The sequence below is a fragment of the Equus przewalskii genome, chromosome 2, assembly GCF_037783145.1.
Source record: "Equus przewalskii isolate Varuska chromosome 2, EquPr2, whole genome shotgun sequence".
Lineage (NCBI taxonomy): Eukaryota > Metazoa > Chordata > Mammalia > Perissodactyla > Equidae > Equus > Equus przewalskii.
The window spans coordinates 16,872,101-16,898,282 of record NC_091832.1 but is presented as its reverse complement, the minus strand read 5'-3'; the positions used below and the strand labels follow the sequence as shown (position 1 = coordinate 16,898,282).

At 39.6% G+C, this 26,182-nt stretch overlaps 1 protein-coding gene across 40 annotated transcripts in view; it reads right to left on the bottom strand.

Moving 5' to 3' along the window:
* The window catches only part of SCMH1 (Scm polycomb group protein homolog 1), a 184,678-nt gene that overhangs the window by 143,201 nt on the left and 15,295 nt on the right, over positions 1-26,182 (bottom strand). For 27 of the 40 annotated variants that reach the window (XM_070610066.1, XM_070610099.1, XM_070610069.1 and 24 more), the window contains exon 2: positions 3,660-3,740. The exons of the other annotated variants lie outside the window; for them this stretch is intronic. Coding sequence is in view for 6 of the 27 variants with exons in the window: in XM_070610097.1 (XP_070466198.1) it covers positions 3,660-3,684 (25 nt within the window). In the remaining 21 variants the exon portion in view is untranslated. The remainder of the gene's footprint in view (positions 1-3,659; positions 3,741-26,182) is intronic. 40 annotated transcript variants of the gene reach the window in all.

Sequence of the window (26,182 nt, the reverse complement as noted above, 5' to 3'; positions counted from 1 at the left end):
GAAGAGGGGGGAGGGGAAACAAGCTAGGCAATCACTTTCTCAGAGAGCAGTAAATCCTGCCTTGTGCAAGCAGCAGATGTGAACAAAGACGGAGCAGATCTCTCCTTGGTGATCATCCCTCCCCCACTCCCTCTCTAGCAATCAGACATGTCTGTGCGCGCACACAGAAAGAACCCCAGAGAACATCAGTATTTCCTTTAACAAGCAAAGCAGCTAGCAGTGAATAGCTAATGAAAAGGCAGAGAGGCCGTAACTCCCTTTGTCTTAACAGGCCATCCTAGTAGACTTCATGTTCACCCTTTCGGAGGCTCAAGAGGCATGATCTAGAGCACAGAAGCTAATGCTTTTTAGATGGCTTCTGGCTCATGCTTCTTGAACAGGGAAGGAGTTTAGTGGCACCAGTGGTGTCACATCATATTTCCTGGCAGACAGATGGATCTGACGTTCCAGCCAGTATCCAGAATGAAGGAGACGATGGCACTGGATGATCGGCTCCACCGGTCAGCCCTTCTGAAGGCAGGGTACCCCAAGGGGAAGGAGTGCAACTAGCGAGTGGAAGCTACAGGTAGACAGGGCTTCAGCTCATTATAGGAAGAACTTTCTGACAGTCAGAGGTATCCAACAGTGGGATGAACTCTGGGGAGGGAAGGTATGAATCTGCCATCACTGAGGATGTGGAAGCAGAGGTAAGACAACCTCTTGGCAGAGATATGAAATCATGAGGAGGAAGAGGAAGGCTGAACTAGGTAACCTTTAAAGGCCCTTCCAAACCTGAGAGCCTATAATCTAAGGGGGGTATGCAACTCTGGTTTCGTCAGTATAACACTGTGCAACTTTAGGTTTGCAGCATGACCACATGGACGCATCTATAATACCAAATTTCTCTCTGAAGGCTTACAGAAGTGTGATACGGGGGCAGAAGAAATAACATCATCATCATCCTTCCCTTCTGCTTCTTCATCTACTATTTACTGACTGCACTGTGGTAGGCACTTTACGTACCTTCTCTCTAATCTTTGAGAGTCCAGTTACAGCTAGGCTACTGGGAGACTCTGAGCCAGTAACATAGCATCTTTGGTTTTTAACTTTCCTCATTTGTAAAATAAAGCGGGTAACTTCATTCATGATCTGCAAGGTCCCTTTTAAGTTCTACCATATTGTGAGTCTGTGGGGCAGGAGCAATAAGGGCTCATCCTAATTATTTCCTCCATATCACTACAACTCAACCTGACGGATACTCTGAAATATCTTCCTTCTTTGAAATAATGCATGCGCCATCTTTATTTTACACAATAATACCATCCTGAAAGGTTAAGTGTAAATGAAATTTTTAATAAAAAGTATATTTTGAGCACACAGAGATGGCTAATTAGTCAAAAGAAACCTTTATAAAAATAAGTCCAATGTTTGCTGCAAAGTAACTGATTCTGTAAGTTATAACATGTACTTATAGCATGTAAGATGTATCCTTACATCTGTATGGATAACACGTCTTACTGTATAATGCGATTTGCCTCCTCCTCCCTCCCATCCTCCTAATCCACAGTATATCACTCTAATGGGACAGAATCCGACAGTACTATTCTATGGTCTGCTCGTTTTCTCTTTACCACAATGGGATAACGCTTCCTAATTACTCAGACTACTTACCTTACTCCAAGCTTAAGGGTATTTTTACCAAATATCCCCAGATTTCCCTCCTCTATTATGAAGACTTTGCAGTCAGACTGCCTGGGTTCAGACTTGATTCTATCACTTACTAGTTGTATAACCTTGGCCAAGTAACTTGACCGCATATGCCTTGGTTTTCCCATGTGTAAAATAAAGACAATTACAGCAATTCCCTCATAAAGTTGCTGGGAGGATTAAACAGCATACGTATAAAGCACTTAGAACAGCAGCCAGCACCCAGCAGACACTCGGTCACTATTAATTTGTACTGCTGCTTCCTTCTCCTTCTCCATCATCGTCATCACGCTCTGCTCATATCTAGGACACTATCTTACTAGACGCCCAGTGTTTACTTGAAAGTTTCTTTCCATTAGATTTCTGTGTTTCCTCTTTCCCAATCCAAAGCACTCTTGCCATGTCATCTCTTCAACACAGCTCTCTGACAAACTGGATGAAACTTCCTCTCTTAGCATAGCTACTACTATGGCCTGTCTTCACTGCGAGATGATGCACACTCACGCTTCACCAATTCACATTCCTCTTCTTTTCATATTTCCATTCAAAAGTCATCTCCCAGAGCAGAGACTGTTTTGTGTAGGGCCAAACAGTAAATATTTTCAGTTTTATGGGACATACAGTTTCTGTTGTAACTACTCAACTCTCCCTTTGTAGCATGAAAGCAGCCATAGATACATTAGCAATGAACACGGCTACGTTCCAATAAACCTTTACAAAAACAGGCAGCAGACAAGATTAGGCCTATGGGCCAAAGTTTGCCAATGCCTGATCTAGAGGAATCTTTCCCCAAATAACTCTGCCTGGCTGTGAACATCCCACAATTCTACTTCAAGCATGTACTATAATCATTTACACATATTTGTAAGCGTCTAAGTATTTTTATGTGGTCAGTCTCTCATCTAGATTAGTGTACTGATCCTTTAAGGAAAGCTGCTCTTTTATTCTTTAAACAAAATGTATCTAAGCCCAGTAGTAATGTGGGGTGTTAAGGACACAAAGACAAATTAAGTCCCAGCCTATGCTCACAAAGAACTCACAGATTAGTAGGATAGATAGCAATTCAAATATACAATCATAATATAATGTGGTTTTTGCTCTAATAGAGATTTGCTATACAAAATGTTCCGAAAGAAATGATCAACTCTTCTTGGGGAGTTGAGGAAAGCTTCACAGATGAGATGAAGTTGAGCTAGGATCGTAAGAAGAAAGATGAATAGGCACTTTAGGCAAAGGGAATAGAGTACAAAGGTACGGACAGAGTGCTTCGACAACAGCCAGCAGTTTCTTACGGATGGAAAGGGGTAGGGTAAGCTAGAGACGAATGACAGGAACTGAGTGAGATGAGAACAGACAAGTAGGTAGGCAGCAACTTAGGGAGGGCCTAGTTTGCCATACTAAGACAATGGTACATTACATACTGAGGTGTTTGGTGTCATCCTGAAGATTATGTTAGAAATTCAATATCAAGATCTGATTTATTAATGATATTTTATATCCTTTATAAAGAGGCTTTAACTTTTTTTTTCAGACTTTACATACATTATTTCCAATGTTCATATAGCTTCCATACTTACATGTCTATTAAATTCTGATACTGATTATGAACTATGTAGTGAGAAGGGTAAGATTTAGAGGCAAAAGGTCTAGGACTAAATCTTGCAGTTCATAGTGACAAGATTTTGAATAAGTCTCTTAACCTCTCATTGTTTCCACAAAACAGGAATAGCAACAGCATCTACTTAATAAGACTACTGGAAAGACTATATGAGATAATTATGTGAAGAATACTCTGCAAACTATAAAGAGCTGTATAAGTGACATGCGGGATTTGTTAAAATTTCAGGATAAGTTGGCAAAAAGGATGAGATACTTCTAATCACTTTAATCACTTTTTGTGACCCATACATTCATACACAGCCTAACACAGGATAACCCTCTAATTTCTATTACATACAAATACAAGTTCTGACCTTTTCGAGGATCTGATTTTTGCATGGTACCATCAGCTATGCCAAAAAGGGAATTGTTCCTCCTTAGCAAGATGGAGAAATCTAGAAGCAAAAGACAGAATAAATTAGAAATGTGAACTACTGAAGATCAAAGAAGACATGCAGTGAAATTAGGTTTTTATCAGAGGAAACCAGCAGTCTGAACATCCAACAGGACTTCCCAAGGGCAGCAACTTGCTTAGGTTTCCAATTTCCAGGATCCTTCCCTCAGCTTTGTAGGTTCAGAACCCTGATTCTGTTAAAAATACAGTAGACTTTTTGTGTGTGTGTGAGGAAGATTGGCCCTGAGCTAACATCTGTTGCCAGTCTTCCTCTTTTTGCTTGAAGGAGTCGCTGAGCTAACATCTGTGCCAGTCTTCTTCTATTTTATGTGGGACGCTGCCACAGGGTGGCTTGACGAGCAGTGCTAGGTCTGCGCCCAGGATCCGAGCCTGAAAACCCCAGGTCACTGAAGCAGAGCGCGCAATCTTAACCACTATGCCACTGGGATGGCCCCCCAAAATAGAACAGACTTTTTGAAGGCAGATCTGTAAGTCACTAAACAGTGATGGATAAACTAGAACATTAATTAATTTACTGTGAGAAATGTAACAGCCACATAACTAAAATATCATACACTGAAAACTACAAAACATTGCTGAAAGAAATGAAAGACATAAATAAATGGAAAGACATCCTGTGTTCGTGAATTGGAAGACCAATACTGTTAAGATGACAGTACTACCCAGAGTGATCTAGAGACTCAATGCAATCCCTATCAAAACACCAAGGACATTTTCTTGCAGAAACACAAAAGGCCATCCTAAAATTCACTCCAAATAGCTTAAACAATCTTAAAAATAACGAACAAAGTTAGAAGACTCATACTTCCTGATTTCAAACTTACTACAAAGCTACAGTAATCAAAACTGTGTGGTACTGGCATGAGGACAAAATGAAAGAGAACAGATGCCTAGAAATAAACCCTAAAATATACGGCCAAATGTTCTTCGACAAAGGTGCCAAGACCATTCATTGGGAAAAGGATACTCTTTTCAACAAATGATGCTGGAAAACCTGAACACCCATATGCAAAAGAATGAAGTTGAACCTTCACCTTACACTGTATACAAAAATTAACTCAAAATGCATCAAAGACCTAAACATAAGAACTAAAATTACAAAACTCCAAAACACAGAGGAAAATCTTCATGACACTGGATTTAGCAATGATTCTTGGATACGACATCTAAAGCACAGGCAACAAAAAAGAACCCCAGATACACTGGATTTCACCAAAATGAAAAAAATGTGTGCATCAAAGGGCACTATCACTAGAGTGAAAAGACAACCTACAGAACGGTAGAAAATACTGGCAAATCGTATACCTGATAAGGGATTAATATCTAGAATATATAAAGAATTCGTACAATTCAACAACAAAAAACCCTCAAACAACCCAATTCAAAAGTGGGCAAGGGACATGAATATACATTTCTCCACTTACCTATACAGAGGGCCAATAAGCATATGAAAAGATATCATCATTAATCATTAGGGAAATGCAAATCAAAGTCACAATGAGATACCACTTCACAACCATTAGGATGGCTATTGTGGGGGGAAAAAAACCCTAAAACAAAAAATAAGTGCTGATGAGGATATGGAGAAATCAGAACCCTTATGAATTGCTAGTGGGAATGAAAAATGGTGCAGCTGCTGTGGAAAACCTCAAAAACGGAAACAAAGAATTACCATAGGATCCAGCAACTCCACTCCTAGGTATATACCCAAAAGAACTGAAAGCAGGGACTGAAACAGATACTTGTACACTAACGTTCACAGCAGCATTATTCACAACAGCCAAAGGGTAGAAAGAGTCCAAGCGTCCATCAATGAATGAATGCATAAACAAATGTGGTATACACGCATAATGGAATATTATTCAGCCATAAAAAGGAATAAAATTCTGATACTTGCTACAACACGGATGAATCTTGAAAACATTATGCTAAGTGACATAAGCCAAACACAAAATGACAAATATTGGATGATTCCATTTATACTTGGTAATAGAATAGGCAAATTCATAGAGATGGAAAGTAGAACAGAGGTTACCAAGGACTGGGCAGAGTGGAGAACAAAGAGTTATTTAATGGGTACAAAGTTTCTGTTTGGAATGATGAAAAAGTTCTGGAGATGGACAGTGATGAAGGCTATACAACACTGTAAATGTACGTAATGCCCTAAAATGGTTAAAATGGTAAATTTTACGTTATGTATACTTTACAATAAAAAAAAGAAACAGGTAAAAAGGCAGATCTGCACCAGGGTTTGACAGTCTCATTCAACCGTCTCACAACAGGAACACAAAAAGCTTCACAGGAACTTTCAAGAAATTAAGTCCTGAGTCATAGCATTCCCTTTCTTGGGTAACCCCAGATGTAACCTGCTATCTATTTTCTTTATGACCTCTCATTTAGCATGTTTCCAAGCTGAGGATCTTCTGATAAACACATCCTTTCTTTGCATGTTACTATCTATAGTGTGGTACAGACAGGCTTTGGATTTGAGAATCAACTCAGTTACTAGCTATGTAAACTTGGACAAGTTACTAAATGTCTCTGGGACTCAATTTCTCCATCTTTAAAGTGGAAATAATAGTGTCTACTCTAGAGGATCTGTGAGGGTTGAATGGCATTATCTATTTTAACGAATTAACATACATAAGTGTCTGATAGATAGGTGGTGCTTCTCTGCCTCCCTAACTTTGTGTCATATTACCAATCACAGTTCTCTGTCTGCTGGCTCCGTTGGCATCCATGTGATCATCACCACAGCTCTCTGTGGTTGAGAGGGCCTTGCTACTGTCTCCATCAGAAACCTTCTCTCAAAGGCCAACATCCAAAAGACCAAAAGCACATGCAGACAAATCCATTTTCTGCCCATCTCACAAAACTCTCCTTACAGGATTCCATCCTCCCTGAGGGCAGAGACTGTCACAGGCTTATTTTATATCCCACACGTTGCCTACTAGAAAAAGTAACTTTCTCAAGTTTTAAATTGAACTTTCAACAATTCTAAGTTCTTCATAACAGGATCTTACATAAATTTCCAAGTATACAAGTTCTATTTCTATACTCGTAGTACCAAACAATGAGATAAAAACAGTAAGTATGGTTCTCTTTCAGTGATAGGAACACAAGCAAAATATATAAGGTGTTACTAGGTGTGACAAGTGACCATTTCAAAGCCTGCTACATTATAAGTGGCTTATATTAAAAGTGCCAGAAATAACAGAATGAGTCCAATATTCCACCATGAAAAAAATTCAATAATGAAGTTGATCTGATGTTAGAAAAAATATATTACACAAATCAGAAAAATCTCTATCTAATCTCCGCTTAAAAAGTAAAACATCAAGTCACGTAATGATCAGAGAACAGCATCAAATCAAAATTCATATAACTGATTAACTCCTAGATCACAGTGGTCAGACATTCAATTTGACCTTGTCTGACCTAAATTCCTTCAACAACACCAATTAGGATTACCGTAAGTAGATATTTATTAAACACGCCTAAGTGAAAAACTGGAATCAAGAGACAGAGAACGACAGAACAAAGAAACTGAAAAGTCACAAGGAAAAGAGGCTAGCATCATTTTGTTAAAGGGACTTTCACATGGTTAATTTACAGAACCATCATAGGAGGAGGAACTATACGCTAGGTTCTGTGCTAAGCACTTTAAAAACGACTTTTTTGTTAAAGCATAATATACAAACTGAAAAGCACACAAATCCTAAGTATGAAGCTCAGTGAGCTTTTACAATGTGTCTACAAACCAAGAAAAGAGATCACTGCCAGCACCCAACGTACTCTCTTATGTCCTCTCCCAGTCATTACTCCACCCAAGCGTAAACACTGTCTTGACTTCTATCATGGTAGATTACTTGCGCCTGTTTTGAACTTTATATAAATAAAATTATGTCAAACGTACTCTTTTACGTTCACTTCCTTCCACCCAACATTTTGTTTGTGAGACTCATTCATGGCGTCCCTACCAGGCACTTTTATCTTCACTACTTGATTTAAAGCACTCAACAATTATGGCATTTCCCATTTAGGTTAAAAAAAAAAAAAAAAAAGCTGCGGTTCTGAAGTTAAACAAGATTAATTAAGGCATTCAAGGTCACACAGTTACTAAGTGGAAAGGCTAAAATTTTAAAGTTTTGTCTAACTTCAAAGTCCATCTCTTTTTGGTTCCATTATGATTGCTTACTACAGTTTAAAAACAACACGAAGTCAATCCCTTCCCTAGTTTACTTATCACAGGCCATATACAGGATATGGCAAACAGTCAAGTACTATGCAAATGTAAGAAATTATTATTAGCACAAAAAGGAGCTACAAGGGCAGTCGCTTTCAAATCTCTTTTGATTGTGACCCACAGACTTAAACCAGCGCATTTTTACAACCACATGCATTCCCAAAAACCTTACATTCTGTAAAAATTATGTAGTCAAAATAGGCTCGTCCCTGGGAAAAACAGAGTTAGGAATAGGCTACCAAAAGCCCATGGAACTTTATATCCTTTACACCCACACCTCCACAAGGATCTCAGTCATTAAGAAAAGGTTAAATTAGGCTCAACAAACTGAATTAAAAAGAAGGAAGAAGGGTATGATCCATTTCAGAATAATTTCCAATTAAAATGATTTTTAAAAACAAAGTTTTAATGTGTAAAGGAACAAATGTGTAGCTATCCAGAACATTAAGCTTCTAAGAGTGACTTGTTTCCCCAAGCTTTCCTGGAGTGAACATTTGAAGGCATGTCACCATCTGCAGACAGGAGCCACTTAACAAAACATTTTCATGGCAACAAAATTAAAACCTGAGGTCAGAGGCATATGGCTTTGGGGGCCAATAAGAGACTATTAACCCATTTGCCATCTTTTATCTGTTCACACTTCCCAAGCAGACCTTTGAAGGATGCCTATGCTACAAGGTACCAGAGATCTCAAGATCAACTTTATTTTATTAGCGTCTAATAGGACACAGCTCCACAAGGAAAACTACCTCCTCAGACACAGAGCCCTGAGAATAGACTAAATTCTTACCTGCTTATGCCACGGAGACAGGTACAGAAGTAATTTGGGCTCACTGACACAGCAGCATCTATAAACCATTCTATAAATTCCCCTAAATCTCAGGTTCTTAGCCTAAAAAAAGTGTTATGATGACTCCTTGGCATTAGCCAGAGTCTGGAATGAATCCTATAGAATTACAAACTTGGGGCAACTATGCTTTCTCTGTACCAAGAAACTGAGATGCAACTTAGACTTAAACTTGACCTGACTCATTCTATGTCACTGAGTAGTCACTTCCTTGGGGCTTCAAATTCTTCACCTGAAAACCAGGAGAGGAGAACTCTATAGCGCCTTCCCAGGCGGGTCTCATGTTTACTATAAACTAGCTACACGCCTCTGCTTCCTCATCATCCGCCTCTACAAGTTTCTGATTTTATGGCTGCAGAGAAAATCCTATTGCTATTTAAATAAGGGACATTGTTCAAGAATATCAGTTAGTTTTCCTGCAAGCTACTCAGGCAATTGTCCTGACACTCATTTCTGCTGGGAAATTTGGGGACGACCTCTTTCTTCATTGTAACAGTAAGACCAGAGGCTACAGAGGGGCTGCCGGTGGAGAGTGTCTTATGTGAATCTGAAACAGGACAGCAATCTCAGAAAAGGGCCCTCTTCTCTAGAAAACTGACCTGACTGAGAGGGCGTAGAATAATCTTTGAGATGTGGTATTAAGCTAAGGCGTATCATAGATTTAAAAAAATGTATTTTGGGGTGATACAGAAAGAATATATAATAAGCCTTCCAAACAGCTAAGGCAGAAGAGTTGCACCATTTGCTAGCTGTCACTCAGTATTTATTAGGAATCTTCCTCTTGCTAATCCTGAGAATAACGTCTTTTCAAATAAGTCAGAAAACCTTTGTTTATAATCACAGAACCAGCAAGAACCAACAGGCATGAGAAGAAAAAAACAAAGCCCAGTTTCACTTCAGAGACAAAAGTTCATGGTTGCTTAGCTTTTTGACTCAGTTTGTTTTTTTCAATTCTGGAAATTCAGCATTTAGGACACAAGATGCCTCACTCAACTTTCTCAGTTTTTGACCCAGCAATTCATCCCTTAATTAAAATCTACTTCAATTCTTCCTCATTTTAAGTCTCTCGGGTTCGCTGGACCAGGATTAGCGGTAACTTATATCAGAAAACAATTTAAGTTTATTTAATCGAAATCACTGACAGGTGTCTAACCTGTGCAATACTCTCTAACATAGAGTGGTGATTCATAACTTTTTTCCCCTGCACTGACTGACCCGAAGAATACAAAACACTCCTATCACTGGGGCAGGCTCACTGAAGAAGTGATTATCTTTTCTTTGCTTTTTTTTGAGGAAGATTAGCCCTGAGCTAACATCTGCTGCCAATCCACCGCCTTTTTTTTTTTTTTTTTTGCTGAGGAAGACTTGCCCTGAGGTAACATCCATGCCCATCTTCCTCTACTTTATATGCGGGATGCCTACCACAGCATGGCTTGCCAAGCAGTGCCATGTCTGCACCCAGTATCCAAACTGCTACGCCACCAGGCCAGCCCCAAAGAACTGATTTTCAACAAGAGGGTAGGAGGTAGGATTTGTCTGATGGGGAGGGAGGCTCCCCTGGCAAAAGTGTTGTGGACTCTCCAGGGGTATTTGTGTAATTAGGAAAAGCACCTCCCCCAGTCCATATGCTTCTGCCCCTGCCCTTCCTCCTGACCCAGGATCTACAGCACAGCCACCCAACAGAAACGTCATTCAAGCCACTTACATCATTTTGTTTTCTAGTACTCACATTTTTTAAAATTTGAAAAAGAAACAAATTTTAATAGGAAAATAATTTTAAGAATGCATTTTATTTAACCCAATATATTGAAATATTATCATTTCAGTCACTAATCATCATAAAAATCAATGAAAATACTTTATATTCTCTTTTACATTGTCTTCAAAATCTAGTGTGTATTTACAATTATAGCTTATCTCAATTCAGATGCTAAATTTTCATCAGAAATATTTGTTCTGTATTTAAATTTCATAAAATTTACAGGTGAAAAAGATTCATATACCCAAATTATTTAAAACATACTTAAAATTTTTCCAATAACTATACTGAGGTTCAGTTTTTAAATTTAAAGAAAATTAAACAAAATTTACAATTCAGTACTTAGTCACACTAACCACATGGCTATCATGTTAGACAGCCCACACCGAGAGGAAATGAATGATCAAATTAAACATTAAGCACTCGCTATGTGCCAGCAGTGTTCTAAGCACTTCACTCGTACTAAGTCGCTCAGTTCTCACAAGAGGTCCTGTTATTATCTTCATCTTATTGATGAGGAAACCAGTGCAGAGAGATGTCTTACAATTTGCCCAAAATTACACAGTTAGTAAATGGTGGAGCTGGGATTCAAAGCAAGGGAATTTGGCCCATTTCTTGTCTCCGAGACTTAGGATTTTCCCAGGAAAACTGGGCTATTTAGGATGTCCCAGGAGTAAGTGCAATCTTTTGCCTACGTCTGGCTAGAGGCTCCCAGCATTGGCTGATTTTCTCCATTATATGGCCCTACCTTGGTTATATATGTAAATTAGATGTCACTCTCCTGCTTAACATCTTCCAAAGGCTCCCCACACCACTTAAGATTAAACCTGAGTACTTGACCCTGACTCATACAACCCTACAGGCTCTGACCCCTCCCCTACCACCTCCTCTCCTACACCTCTGTGTTCACTCTGCTCCAGCCAGCTGGCCTTCTCTGCTCCCGATGCAGGACAAGCTCCTTACTACCTTAGGGCCTTTAGACTACCTGGAATGTTCCACCCCATATTTATATGGCTGGCTTCTTATCATTCAGGTCTCAGCTTAAATGTCACCTCCCCAGAGAACCCTTCCCCGACTACTCAACCTGAAGGAGTCACCAAACGCTCTCTGTCATACCACTCTTAATCCTTCACAGATAGATAGGTGATATTAACAAGTAACGGTAAAATTTAGGTTGTGGATATAAGGTTTTTCATTGCAAAACTCTTTCAATTTTGTTGCATGTTTGAAATTTGTCATATGTAAAAAAAACCCAAAACTTTAAAATATCTCAAAGAAGCTGCTGCCTCAAAGCTCAGCACTGGGCAGTAGTGAAAAGGTGGTGGGCTGGAGCAGAGACTGCAGGAAAGAACGGACAGTAACTGCTTTTCTGCACTTTTATATATAATGACTATTTCATCACAACAAACCTGAAAGGTGGGTGACATTATCTCCATTATACACACACACACACACACACACACACACAACCTCTCTCTCTCTCTCTCTCTCTCTCTCTCTCTGAGGCTGAGGGCTGAGAGTACTTTAACCAAGTTACTTGAATATCAGTGAATATCAAGCCTGATCAAGCCTGATCAAGCCTAGGGTCAAAATATGCATATAGGTTTAAAAATCTTCCTAAAAATCTAAATCTATCTTTACTATTTATTTTCTACAGGTATCTAAGAAAGTGACTCTCTCTCAGCTTTACTTGGAGAAGCACTTTAAAAAATGAGAACATGTGAAATACACTTTATAAAACATAATATTTTTTTACGATATATTATACAAAATATAAATGACTTCCAGCTTCAAAGATCTTTATAATTTTCAAAGTTAACTGACTTATATACTGTCTTATTTGTATTACAGTTACATACATCTTTCACAGTTCTTTTAGCACTGAAATTCCCTTGAAATTAGGATCCAGATCTGATTCATTTCTACAGTCTTTCTAACAGTATCTTGAATAGTAGTTTAGTGAGTGTTTAGTTAAGGAAAGAACGTGATCCTCACAACAGATCTGCAAGGTGGCTAGGACACCTATTCACATTATTCTTATTAAGCACTTCAGAAACAGAGGCAGACTAACCTCTGATGCTAGTGCTCAGCTAAAATGCGCATCCGTTGAGCCAGGGCTCCAATCTTTTCCTATTGCACTACCAACTCCAAAAAGACACCACGCCTGATTCTGTAATTGAGAGTCTGGCAGAACGTCCAAAGGAAAAAGCTTGAGTTATGTTATTTTTTAAATGTTTGGAAATCCTGAAATATGGATTTTAATGAGAATACAAAATGTTTGTAAACTTTGATTTCCTTCTGTTTTATTGAGACACAGCAGTAGAAGAAAAATGACAGTGCTTCTTAAAAATCCTAAACTTGGGGGCTGGCCCCGTGGCCGAGTGGTTAAGTTCGCGCGCTCCGCTGCAGGCAGCCCAGTGTTTCGTTGGTTCGAATCCTGGGCGCGGACATGGCACTGCTCACCAAACCACGCTGAGGCAGCGTCCCATATGCCACAACTAGAAGGACCCACGATGAAGAATATACAACTATGTACTGGGGGGCTTTGGGGAGAAAAATGAAAAAAATAAAATCTTTAAAAAAAAAAATCCTAAACTTGGTTATAAGTTACCTAAAACTCAACAAAAACAGAAGTAGAAATATAACAGCTAACATTTATACTCAGTTCTTTGGAGCAATTCCATGTATCTACATTATTTCATATGAGTTTCCGTAACATCCAGTGAGAGATTTCCATTATTCCCATTTCACTAATGAGGAAATTTCTGAGTTAGTTTAGAAAGTTAGTAGGTGGTTGAAGTGGGATTTGAAACAATCTAGGCAATGCTCTTTGCAGTATACTATGGTGTTACCTGCTTGCACAACACTAGTCAATAGCCTTCTGACTTGTCTCTCTACTACCATTCCATTGTTGTATGGCAACCAGAGTAATCCTTCTAAAATAAACATTCAATCACGTTGCTTCTTTGCTTAAAATCCTTCAATGGATCCATGTAGCCTATAGAATGCAATTCACTGAAGTCCTTGGTATTGCAAACATAAATTGAAAGCCTTTAAGATTTGGCCCCTGACTACTTCTCCAGTCTCATTTCATCTTTTCTTCCTCTAAGTTATTCTAAAGGATCTACAGTCCCTCAACCATCTGCAACAAAATCCATTTTCCCATTACCAACACTGAACTCGTCAACTTACAACTCACCCTTCAAAATTTAACTCAGAAATCAATGTATCTCCTTTTCCTTGCTCAGTCTTCTTAGCTCTTTTCCCTAGACAATCATTTCCTCTTTTATGCTATGTTTATATCTGCTTCAAACGTATAGCATTTAAATACTGTATTACAATTCTTTGTTTACATACCTCTCCTCCCTATTTGGCAGTGAAGCCCTAAGTGAAGTCTTATTCATCTTTATATCCCTGCCTGACAGTAGCAGACATCAGATACATGTTAGTTGAGTTGAATTCAAATACACTCACTTAGAAAGTACAGAAGTGTTAAAACAGGACTCGAATTTTGTAAAATACATATGTTTCAAAGGGGGAAAAAAGAGCCTGAAACCCTTTAACTAAACTGTATATAACAATGGGAGCTGCCCTGAAGGTCCCTGCTAGTACCTTGTGCCCCAGCTGGACCTCCAGAAGGTTCATTACTTTCATATTACTACTGTGGCAATTTATTAATAAGCTCAGCGCAAGCAGGACAAATTGAAATGACAGCTCTGGCAACTAACATCTCTTATTTATCACTAGAGCTAGCCTCCCACTGGCAGTGCCATGGATAAGCGTTCCTCAATGCAAAACAAAATTTACAGAGTATCTTCTAAGAGAGCTGCAAACATTGTGACTGGCACTAAGGGGAATCCAAAAAAGTATAGGTCCTCGTTAGGACAGGAAAAGAACGTGTTCTTGAAAAATAACTGAAAACTGAAAAACACAGATTCAAACGTCCATTAGAAGTAATGGTAAAGAATTCATTATGTAATTCATCATTTACGGGTCAAGTGCCTATCCAGAGGCTAACTGAAGTGCCACTGGGGCTCTTCTTGTTTCACCCTGACGGAGGCAGGTGTTACAAAGTATGCATGAGAAGGAAACCAAGAACTCGTACCAGGCATTCTGGTAGAAGGAAGGTCTGTAAAAGTAAAGCCCCTACCCCTCCAACAGGCTGAAGGCTTCTTGGTACCAAAGCATCCCCACCAATGATTTAAGCCTGCTCTCCTGAGATAAAACAAAGACAAATCATAAGCTGACAACATAACAAAAGTAAACTTTATAGTACAACTAGACATACAAATATGGTTTAAAAGAGAAGAGAAATAAAAACTATAAATATTTCCTATTCCTATAGGAAATTATAAAATTTTCTACTACAGGGTAGGAAGCCCTGTGGATACAGGGAGATACCACATCCTCTTTGTCTTTCACTGATGACTACAGTACCTCCAGGCAGCTTCTTAGCGCTGCCATTACAAAGTGCAACAACCTGCCTGTAATAAACGACAGAAACTTATTCTCTCACAGTTCTAGAGGCTAGAAGTCCAAAATCAAGGTGAAGCCTGCAGGGGAAGATCCTTCCTTGCCTCTTCCAGCTTCTGGTAGCCCAGGATACTAATCCAGATTTTGGTACTGATGAGAGTGGAGTGCTGCTCTAACAAATACTTAAAAATGCGGAAGTGGCTATGGAATTGAATAACGGGTAGAGGCTCGATAGGAAAAAACCTAGATTGCTTTGGAGAGATGGTTGGTAGAGATATGAACATTAAAGGTGCTTCTAGGGAGGCCTTAGAAGGAAACGATGAATATGTTACTGGACAGTAGAGAAAAAGCACTTCTTGTTTGAAAGGGGCAGAAAACTTGTCGGAATTGCATTCAGTCACTGGGTGAACTTGTAAGTGATGAACTTGGATATTTTGCTGACAGGATTTCTAAGCAAAGTATTGAAATGTGGCCTAGTTTCTCCTTGGGGCTTATGGTAAAATACAAGAAGAGATATACTGAGGAATGAACTGTTAAGCAAAAAGGAACTGGCCCTTGATGATTTGGAAAATTCTCCACCTATCCAGACAGCATACTCTGGAAATAGGGCCAAGGGTGTGGCTGAACAAACTCATGGCTAGAATCAATCATCTCAGAAGCTAGGAATAGAGATACTGTTACCCAGGAAAGATCTGTGGAGGACCCTCTTGTCAAACGGTTTGGACCCCCACGAACTGCATGGGAGACTGACAAGGTTTTTGGGAATTTTATACAAAAAGTACTGCCAGCCTGGACTGAAAGGAACAGAGATGGAACAAAATGAAGGAAGAATAATACCAAGGGCAGAGCCACAGATGCAGATGTCTAGGCCAGTGGGACCCTCTCAGGCTGAAAGGGGACTGCCCCAGAAGAGAGAGCATGGAGCCACAGAGGATTATCCCCAGGCTTTGAAATCTAACGGAATTTGCCCTACTGGGTTGGGAATTTGCTTTACGCTAATGATCTTTTTATTCCTTCCATTTTGTCCCTTTTGTAATGAAAATGTCTTCTTACGCCTGTCCTACCATTGTATCTTGGAAGCAGGTAACTTGTTTTCTAGGTTTCACAGGTCAACAGATGGAGGGGAACTTGGTCCCAGGATGGACCATACTAGAGTCTCATCCACATCCGATTTAGAAGATGAAATTTGGGACTTTTTGAGTTGACTATATGTAGGCAAGATTTTAGACTTAGAGTTGATGCTGGAATGGGTTAAGATTTTGGGAGATGCCGGGATGGGGTGAATGTATTTTGCACACGGGAAGGAAACAAATATTGGGGGATCAGAGGGTAGACTGTTATGAGTTGAACTATATTCCCCAAATTGTGTTCTCCTGGTACCTGCAAATGCGACCTTGTTTGGAAATAGGGTCTTTGTAGACATAATCAAGTTAAATGAGGTCATTAGGATGGGCCCAAATCCAGTATGACTGCTATCTTTATAAGAAAAGAAAAACACCATGTGAAGACAGACACACACAGGGAGAACACCACGTGAGGCAGAGACTCAGTGATTCAACTGCAAGCCAAGGATTGACAGCGACAAGCTAGAAGAGGCAAGGAAAGATTCTACCTAAAGTCTCAAAGGGAACGTGGCCCAGCAGACACTTTAATTTTGGAGTTCTACTCTCCAGACTATGAGAGAATAAATTTTTGTTTTAAGCCAACTAATATGTGGTAAAATTTGTTACAGCCGCCCTAAGAAAGTAAAACAACCCTAGCTAGTATATATCCACGACTTACTACGTACCAGGTACGGTGTTAAGCACTTTACACCAATGATTACATTTAATTTTTACCACAACTTCAAGAGGAAAATAAACAGAATAATTCTCGACTACAATACTCCTACCCACTACACTCAACTTTCTCTTATGTAGCATGTGTTGTATAACAAATAATCTGTCTGGTCTTTGTCCCTCGTTCCTGGCACAGAACTTCTAGAACCCTTTGAATTTTCCAAGTGATGGGAGTATCTCTGTTATTCAGCAGCCCATTGGATCACACATGATTTTATGCTAATGAGATGGCTCATGACAGGGGCTGGTTGCCAGAAAGACCAACCATGTGATTAGTGGGTTGGGGCTTTGGATCTGCCCGACCTTCAGAGTCTACATGATGAAACCCCAATCAAAGCTCTGGACACTGAAGCCCAGTAGAGCTTCCTAACTGGTAAACACATCACTGTGCCAGGAGGGTGATGTGCCCTGACCCCACAGAGAGAGGACGTGGAAGCTCTATATTCAGGACTCGCCCAGACCTCATCCTCTGTGTCTTTCCACTTGGCTGTTCCTGATCTGTATCCTTTATAATGAACCTGTAATCATAGGTATGGCACTTCCCTGAGTTCTGTGAGTTGTTCTAGTGAATTACTGAACCTGCAGGGGATCTAGGAACCCCTCAGATTTGTAGCCAGTTGGTCAGAAATGTAAGTGGCCTGAGGACCTCACTTGAGGCTGGCATCTGAAGTGGGGGCAGTCATGTTGGGGACCACATTCCCCTAAACCTGTGGAATCTCACACTAACTCTGGGTGGTTATCACAATGGACTCCTATGGTGGCCCAATATACCCAACAGTAACCACTGATGGAAGACAGAAAACGTGCTACACAAGATCCAAGTCACTTGGTCTTTCAGCTGTTTGACTTTCATATACCATTTTTTCAGACATTATGTATTAATCAACACTCAAACTTTTTCTAATATGCAGAGTTGGGCTTTTCATTATTTCTCTTGAGAAAAAATGATTTTGAGCCAAAGCACGGAGGAATGTCTACCAGGGAAAAGAGTTGGCGCTTGGCTAGGTGTTGAGGCTTATTCACTCATGCAAGGTAAGGACATAATCCCCAGGTGGGAGACCCTCTGCCTGACTCAGTTGTTACTCACTAAGCCCAGAGTGGCAGCACACTGGGCTGTGGGCAGGCAGCAGTTGGGGGAATTTCACCAGGAGACATGAACATGTGTTTGGAGGGACTGCCTCCAACTCCTTGACTCAGGGAATAATGATAATTTCCCCAAAAGTGTTGTTTTTATGAACTAAGCCCTATAAGTAACTGAAATAGAACATAATTTTTTAAAAAAATGAGCCATTTAAAGTTAACATGCTTAGCATAGTAATAGATTCAAACAGGATTCCGTTTTGGTGATGGTAATTTTTTTATATCTGTCATCTCCAACTAGCCTCTAAGGTCCCTGAAAGCAGTAACCACATTTATAGCTGTCTCTGTCTCAGAGACCAACTTACCTGGATAGGAAAGGAGGGACAGATTCAGAGCATACAATTTGTTCAGCTTAGTTAACACGTTTTCGTGACTTCTAAAGCTAGATCAAGTGAGATGCTAGGAATACAGGAATGAATGATATGGTCCTTGTCTTTGATAAGAGCTCATAATCCAAAGGAATCCAAAAATAAAGTTCATATTCTTCACTAGAACTTTCCTCGTGCTATTTTTTGGAAATCTGAAAAAGGTAAACTGGTATATTAGAGGACAAGGAAACCATGAAGCATACTGTTCTCTTTCCAATGCCATCTTGACGTGGGTTAGAGTCAGGCTTACTTCACCAACTTTTGGTGTAATGGAAACAGCAGAAGCCTTAGTCATAGAGAATACAGATCAAATTCTGCATCTGATACTTCATATACCTATGACCTCACATAAATTATTTAATCTCCTTAGCCTCATCTTCTTTAACTATCAAATGAGGATGGATAAGGCCATTTATTGGCATACAGCACAAAGATTAAATAAACAATGTGCCCGCCCCCCCAAAAAAAGTACTAAATGGTAACCATTATCATTATTATTATGATCATCATTAATACTATATTTCAAAATTCAACAAGGCATGCAGTTACAAAAGGAGAAATATTGCTTGATTTCTCTTAATGAGGTTCCTAGAGATCAAATTCATTGAGGCAGAAAGTAGAATGGTGGTTGCAGGGGCTGGGGGGTGGGGGCGGGTAGGGAGGAATGGGGAGTTAATGTTTAATAGGTACAGAGTTTCAGTTGGGGGAGATGAAAAAGTTCTGGAGATGGATGCTGGTGATGGCTGCACAATGATATGAATGTACTTAACGTCACAGAACTGTATACTTAAAAATGGTTACAGTGGTAAATTTTATGTTATGTATATTTTACTACACACAAGAAAACTGAACAGGGCATGGCTGAATGCTTACAGCAAAAGACTAGGGAACAAAAGGACTGAAGCCTGACATCACTAAGCAATGACAAATCCCTGAGAGTAGACCCATCTACAGATGATATGAACAGATATATAACCTTAAGCTGGCAGCATTAAGTCAAAGAGATATATCTATATCTGGTTTTAGGAAACATTTGCATCATCCTAACATACCTTACTTGGAAATGTGAAGTGGACAGAGAGGGTAGGAAAGAAGGAGGGAAGGAAGGAGGGAGAGAGAGGCGGAAGGAAAGAAAGAAAGGAAAGTGAAGGGAAGGGGGAAGAAGAAATGACAGAATGAAAGAAAGAAAAAAAGGAAGGAGAAAAAGAAAGACGTGAGTATAAAACAACTGCTTTGAGTGACTTAGTGCTCTGTCATAACAATGGCAACAAATGTGATAAAAGTGACGCTGGTGGAGACAGGCAGGGAAAGATTCTTTTACAAAAGTTAAAAAAAAGTTGGATTTCCTCAAAATTTTTAGTTTTATAGCCATACAGTTAGAACTATATAAGCATCTTCATAAAGGAAAAAAACAAAACCTTGAAACGAGTATTGTTAAACTAACTCTTTACAACATGAGGTTTCTTAGGACTGCACCCTCTATATTACAGCAAAAGAGACTACCAAAACCCACCACAGTACTAAGGGGGAGGAGAGCACGATGCCAAGGAACTCTGCAGAGGTAATGCTTGGAAAATCCAGACAGCTGACACCTAGAAGACTTTTTTTAACATGGGCATTAGGGTCCAAACAGCTAGGCTGGTGGGTTTGGGGGCAGAGTTTTCACTTCTGGGAAGGGGTAACTCAAACACTTGAGAAGGGTCCTGGACAGCAATCTAAACAGAAAGTGAGAATGGGAACCAAGATTGCACAATGGGATGGTTTGACTCCACCATTTTCCATAGGACATTCTTGCTGATAAGATCACTTATCTATAATGATAGGGTAGTAGAGAAAACTGGGAAGATCTTGACCAACAGCAAATCTAGTCCAAATCATATAATTTATCCCTAAATTTCATAATGTCTTTTATTAATCTGAATTTTCTGAGAATTAGTCCTAAACTCTGTAAGGAATAATTGTGGAAGGTTTTGAAATGGTATATTCTACCAAAGGAATGCTAGAGCCTTCCAGGATTATCTGATCTTACAGAGAGGTGTCCCTTGGTCTGCCTCTGACCAGGCTATTTTATGACTTTGTTGTAAATTGACAGTAATGCAAATAATTTCTGTCCAGTGAAATGCAAACTGTGTCCACGGAATTCAATTGATATCGCTCTATGGATACTGAGCAGTTTTGTATCCACTTGTAAATTAATTTCAGAATACTCCAAAAATATGTGGTGCTTTGAATTCTCTTTTGAACCATTTTTGTATTCTTTGTTTTCTACAGAGTTCAATAAAATTTTTGTTCATTTTATATTTGTATGAGTCGTGATTTTATCTTTTTTCCCCCCTTTCATCGACCTTGCTCCATTTCCTCCACCCTCTAGCCCCTGGCAACCACCATTCTACTCTTTGTTGCTGTGAGTTTGAGTTTTTCTTAAGAGTCCACATATAAGTGGCACCATGCAGTGTTTGTCTTTCTCTGTCTGGCTTATTTCACTTAGCATCATGCCCTCCAGGGTCAGTCATGTTGCCACAAATGGCAAGATTTCCTTCTTTTTAAGGGCTGAATAATATTCCATTGTATATACACCATATTTTCTTTATCCATTCACCCACCAATGGACCCTTAGGTGTTTTCCCTATCTCGGCTATTGTGAATAAGTGATTTTACCTTTTTTTTTCCCCCTGCTTTTTCTTCCCAAATCCTCCCAGTACATAGTTGTATATTTTAGTTGTGGATCCTTGACTTTACCTTTTTAAAGAAAATTATCCCTCAACATCCCCAACAAATCTTTAATTTCATTTGGGGCAGGGATTGTGTTTTTCACTGTGTTGTGGTGAAATGAAACTAGATTGGGAAAAGGCCTGGGTTTAGTCCTTATTCAATAAGTACTGATTGAATATGACCTTGACTAATTGTCATCTCTCATCTGATGGCCAGTGTCATCTCTAATTCTCACTGGTTCATATATCAAATGGGATCAATTCCTGCCTGCCAACTTTCAAAGGCCAGTCGTAAGAATCAGATGAGTAAATAACCCGCAAGCACTTAGGTAATCTTAAAGCTCCCAGGTCCATCACCCACGATGCCATCGAAGCAATTTTCCTATAACATCTAAGAGATCCTCTTTGGACTCTGCTCCAAACTCACTGCCTCCCCTTGCCTAGAGGATGACATTTAAACTCCTTAGGATGGTAGACAGTCTTTTGGATAATCCAGTCCTTGTCTACCCCTAGTCACTTTCTCAACCTTAACATCACAGCAGAAATCAAGTACTTATATAGTCCCAAACATTGTACATGCTGGTATCTTCCTTCTGGAAGGCACTCCACTGGGGCCAGTCTGGTGGCGTAGCGGTTAAGTTCACGTTCTCTGCTTGGGCAGCCCCAGCCAGTTCGGATCCCAGGCGCAGACCTATGCACCGCTCACCAAGCCATGCTGTGGTAGGCGTCCCACATATAAAGTTGAGGAAGATGGACATGGATGTTAGCTCAGGGCCAGTCTTCCTCAGCAAAAAGAGAAGGATTGGTGGCGGATGTTAGCTCAGGGATAATCTTCCTGGGGGAAAGGAAAAAAAAAAAAAAAAGGAATGCCCTCTCCTTCAGCCCTCCAGCCCACCTGACAAACTTCTATTTGTCTTTTAAAATCCAATTCATATATTATCCCTTCTGGGAAGCCTTCCTCATACACTCATATTTAACCATTCTTTCTTTCACGGACTGTGTCATTTATATTATACTGTATTCTATTTGTGTATACATTTATATTACTGTATTATACTGGAGTATATATTATAGTGCAGTATATACTGTATTACAATTTATTTATTTGTTTGTCTGATTCTTCTAATAGATTCTGAGCCTGGGAGGGTGGGGATGCTTCTGGTTTCTTTCTTTATCCTCTGTGCCTAGCACAGTGTCTTGAACATGGTAAGTGAAAATTAAATACTGAATAGCTGAAATGAAATGTAAGGCATTATTATTGTCTCCATTTTCCCAACAACTAACACAGAATTAAGCACACACTAGCATTTTGTAAATAAATAATTAATCTCCACTTACTGCCATTTCTCACCATTATTACTCAATCCTATTTCCGGGTGGGGACTGGGAAAAGATGTAATGCTAAAGCAAATGTAAACTGACTGATAATCAAATGCCCAAGTCAATCTGCTAGATATTTTTCATGAATAACTTAATTTGCACAATAAACCTAGTGATACAGGTATTATTATCCCCATTTTACAGAGGAATAAGCTGAGGTGCAAGAATTTAACTTCTCTGAAGTCAAGGAGCTGGCAGTAAAGAGCACAAGTCCCGCTGCCCAGTTTCTGGGGTTCACCTGCACTTTCATATCCTCTACTTCATTTGGTGCTCACACACTTGTGAGGCACAAAGGGCAAATGTTAGTAACTCTGCATGACAAATGAAGAAAGAAGACCGAGAATGTGTAAATGACTGGTAAGGGACACAGCTGGTAAGCGCTGGATCTAGGACTAGACGATCTATGTCATGTCGCCCTAAATCTTGTACTCTTTCCATAGGACAAAGAGTCTCTCTTACCACCAAGAGGTCACTTAAAGGTATCTTACAAAACTCATAAACTTCAACAAAAGACAAAGTCAATTAAGATACAACAAAACAAGGGTGCTACTTAAAGACTCACATTCCAAATTTTTCAATCCACCCAATTTCAAGGCTAATTCAGTTTTCACCTCCTTCTCTGTACACCCCATACACAACACACACAGAGCTTCAGTGCAGGTCCACACATAACTTCGGGGTAGGAGGCTCATTACTTGTATTTTCTAAGACACATATTTCAGCCCTTTATTACATACATCGTACTCTACATCCAGAGATAGGTCTGCTGTGGAGGAGAAAACCATACAGCTTGTCCAAACCAAACAAAAACCTTCTATGTCTGAGATAAGTACCAAATAGTGATGACTTTCCCAATTCATCCAATCAACGTTTATTGAATACTCAATGTGCCAGTCCCTGGGCCTTATATCCCTGGGATATAAGGATGGAGAGGACTTGAATCATGTTAATTTAGATGTGGAGACAGATAAGCAAATACATTATAACAGAATATAATATATAGTTATTAAATGTATGTTAAAAGTGAAGACCAATTTTACCTAAAGGAATTAAAAAAGGCTTCACAGAGGAACCAGAATTTTGAACCAGAATTTGGAGAATGTATCTTTTTCCAGACAGAGAAGGAAGTTTAGGAAATTCTAAGTAAGCAAAGGGAAGCAGAAAAGTAGTAAGTAGTGAAAGAGCTTGGATGATGTCCTGTGGAAAATGACAGGTGATTCAAGCATGGGATATATGATAGGAAGCAGTGACTAAACTAGAAAACTAGGTTAGAATCAGATAAAGATCCAGGAATATATTCTGCAGGCTAGAGATGCCAAATCTTTTTTAGTCGAAGAATTATCTTCAAACAAATTTTTATGCAAAACAATAATAACTACAGAGCTTATCTGGTAGACAGGGAGCAAGCAAGCAGAGTGCACCCATTTGGCCTCCCCCTGGCACTCCTACCCTAGCGTCCCCCTTCACAGAGACGCACGGCAGCGTCAGCACTCAACGTGCAGTCCTCATCAGGAAACTGTTACCAGTTCGCGCTAAGTACAGAAATGGAGAGCGAGCACTTAGAAACTCAGTATTACAGTTTAACAATAATTTTATTTTGTTAAATCTAATAAAACTTTGAGGTTGATATCTAGATTTTTTTAAAGTTTCACCTTCCTAATAACTCATTTTTATTGTATTTATAAAATAATTAGTCTAAGATGAATGAAAAATACTGCTCCTTCAATACATATAGTTTAAAGATTTTATTTTTTCTTTTTCTAGCCCTCTGGTACATAGTTGTGTATTTTTAGTTGTGGGTTCTTCTAGTTGTGCCATGTGGGACGCCGCCTCAGCATGGCCTAATGAGCAGTGCCACATCTGCGCCCAGGATCCGAATCGGCGAAACCCTGGGCCGTGCGAACCACTCAAGCCACAGGGCCGGCCGCAACACATACAGTTTAAAAAGCACCGCCCTAGAGGTTCCAACAGGTGATCAGATTTGTACTTTAGAAAGTTAGAGAAATAACTCCAGTGGTTGTTTAGAGGGGAAAGACCAACCGGCAAATACAGAGCATAACTAATACAAAAAACCAGAAAATTTCAGATGACACAAGGATTACATGTTTAAATGTTAAGCATCTAGAAAACAATGCATAAGAACTTTCAAGTTCACAGGAAAGGAAGATCTCTACAGGCTAAAGTAGTCAAGGAAGGCTCAGACACAGTAGTTGATTTTTAGAGAGAAAGATCTTAAACCATCAATTTCTAGAGCTAAATTCATTAAGTCAACAAATTTTAATGCTATTTATTATATATGTAACATCATTTACTGAAACACCTACTATATACTAGGTGCTGGGGATACAATATTGAACATAAGACATGGTCCCTGCCATTAGGACAGACATTAATCAACCAAAAAAGACAAACATATGCTTCCCTTAAAACTATTCTAAGTACTACAAAGAAAACTCACATGGTACCATGAAACCATGTAAGGTAGAGATTAAATAGCTTCTGGGAAACGAAGGAAGGATTCCCTGAAGTCTTAGTTGAAATCTAAAGAACTAGCAGAAATTAACCAGGCAAGGAAGGGGAAAGAGCATTCTAGGCAGAAGGAACAGGCATGAGAAGAAATTGTGAGGTGGGATGGGGCGTGAAGAGCCCACAGAACAGAAAGAAAGAAGTGTGACTGAAGCACAGAAAGCAAGCAGGAAAGCGACAAGCAGTCAAAGGGCAGATGGCTGGTCATTAGAAGCTCTACAAGCAACAACATGGATGAACCTTGAAGACATTATGCTAAATCAAATAAGCCAGTCAGAAAAGGGCAAATACTGTATGATTTTCACTCATATGAGGTACCCAGAGTAATCAAAATACGTAGTCTGTCACAGAGACAGAAAGTAGAATGGCGGTTGCTGGGGGCTGGAGGGAGGGAGGATGGGGAGTTACTCTTTAACGGGTACAGAGTTTCAGTTTTGCAAGACAAAAGTTCTGAAGATGGATGGTGGTGATAGCTGCATAACAATGTGAATGTACTTAATGCCACTGAACTGAACACTTAAAAATGGTTAAAATGGGGACTGGCCAGCTGGCACAGCAGTTAAGATTGCACGTTCCACTTCTCGGCGGCCCGGGGTTTGCCAGTTTGGATCCCGGGTGCGGACATGGCATGGCTTGGCACGCCATGCTATGGTAGGTGTCCCACGTATAAAGGAGAGGAAGATGGGCACGGATGTTAGCTCAGGGCCAGTCTTCCTCAGCAAAAAGAGGAAGATTGGCAGTAGTTAGCTCAGGGCTAATCTTCTTCTTCAAAAAAAAAAAGGTTAAAATGGTAAATTTTATGTATATTTTACTACAATAAAATAATTATTTTTAAAAGTTCTTTAAGCTACATTAAGATCAACAGGAAGCATATGAAGAATTTTGCTATAGTATAATTACCAGACTTCAAAGCAAAAAAAAAATTAACCCTAAAAGCAACATGGAAAATGGGTTAAAGGGGAGCCAGAGCAGTTGTAGGCAGAACAGTTAGGATGCAACTGTAAGAATTCAGGGGAGAGAAGACAGAAGCTTGGACCAGGATGGTAGCATTAAGATTCATTCACTCCTTCAACACATATTTAATGAAAACCATTATATGCCAAGCACTGTGATGGATGTTAAATATAAGAATAA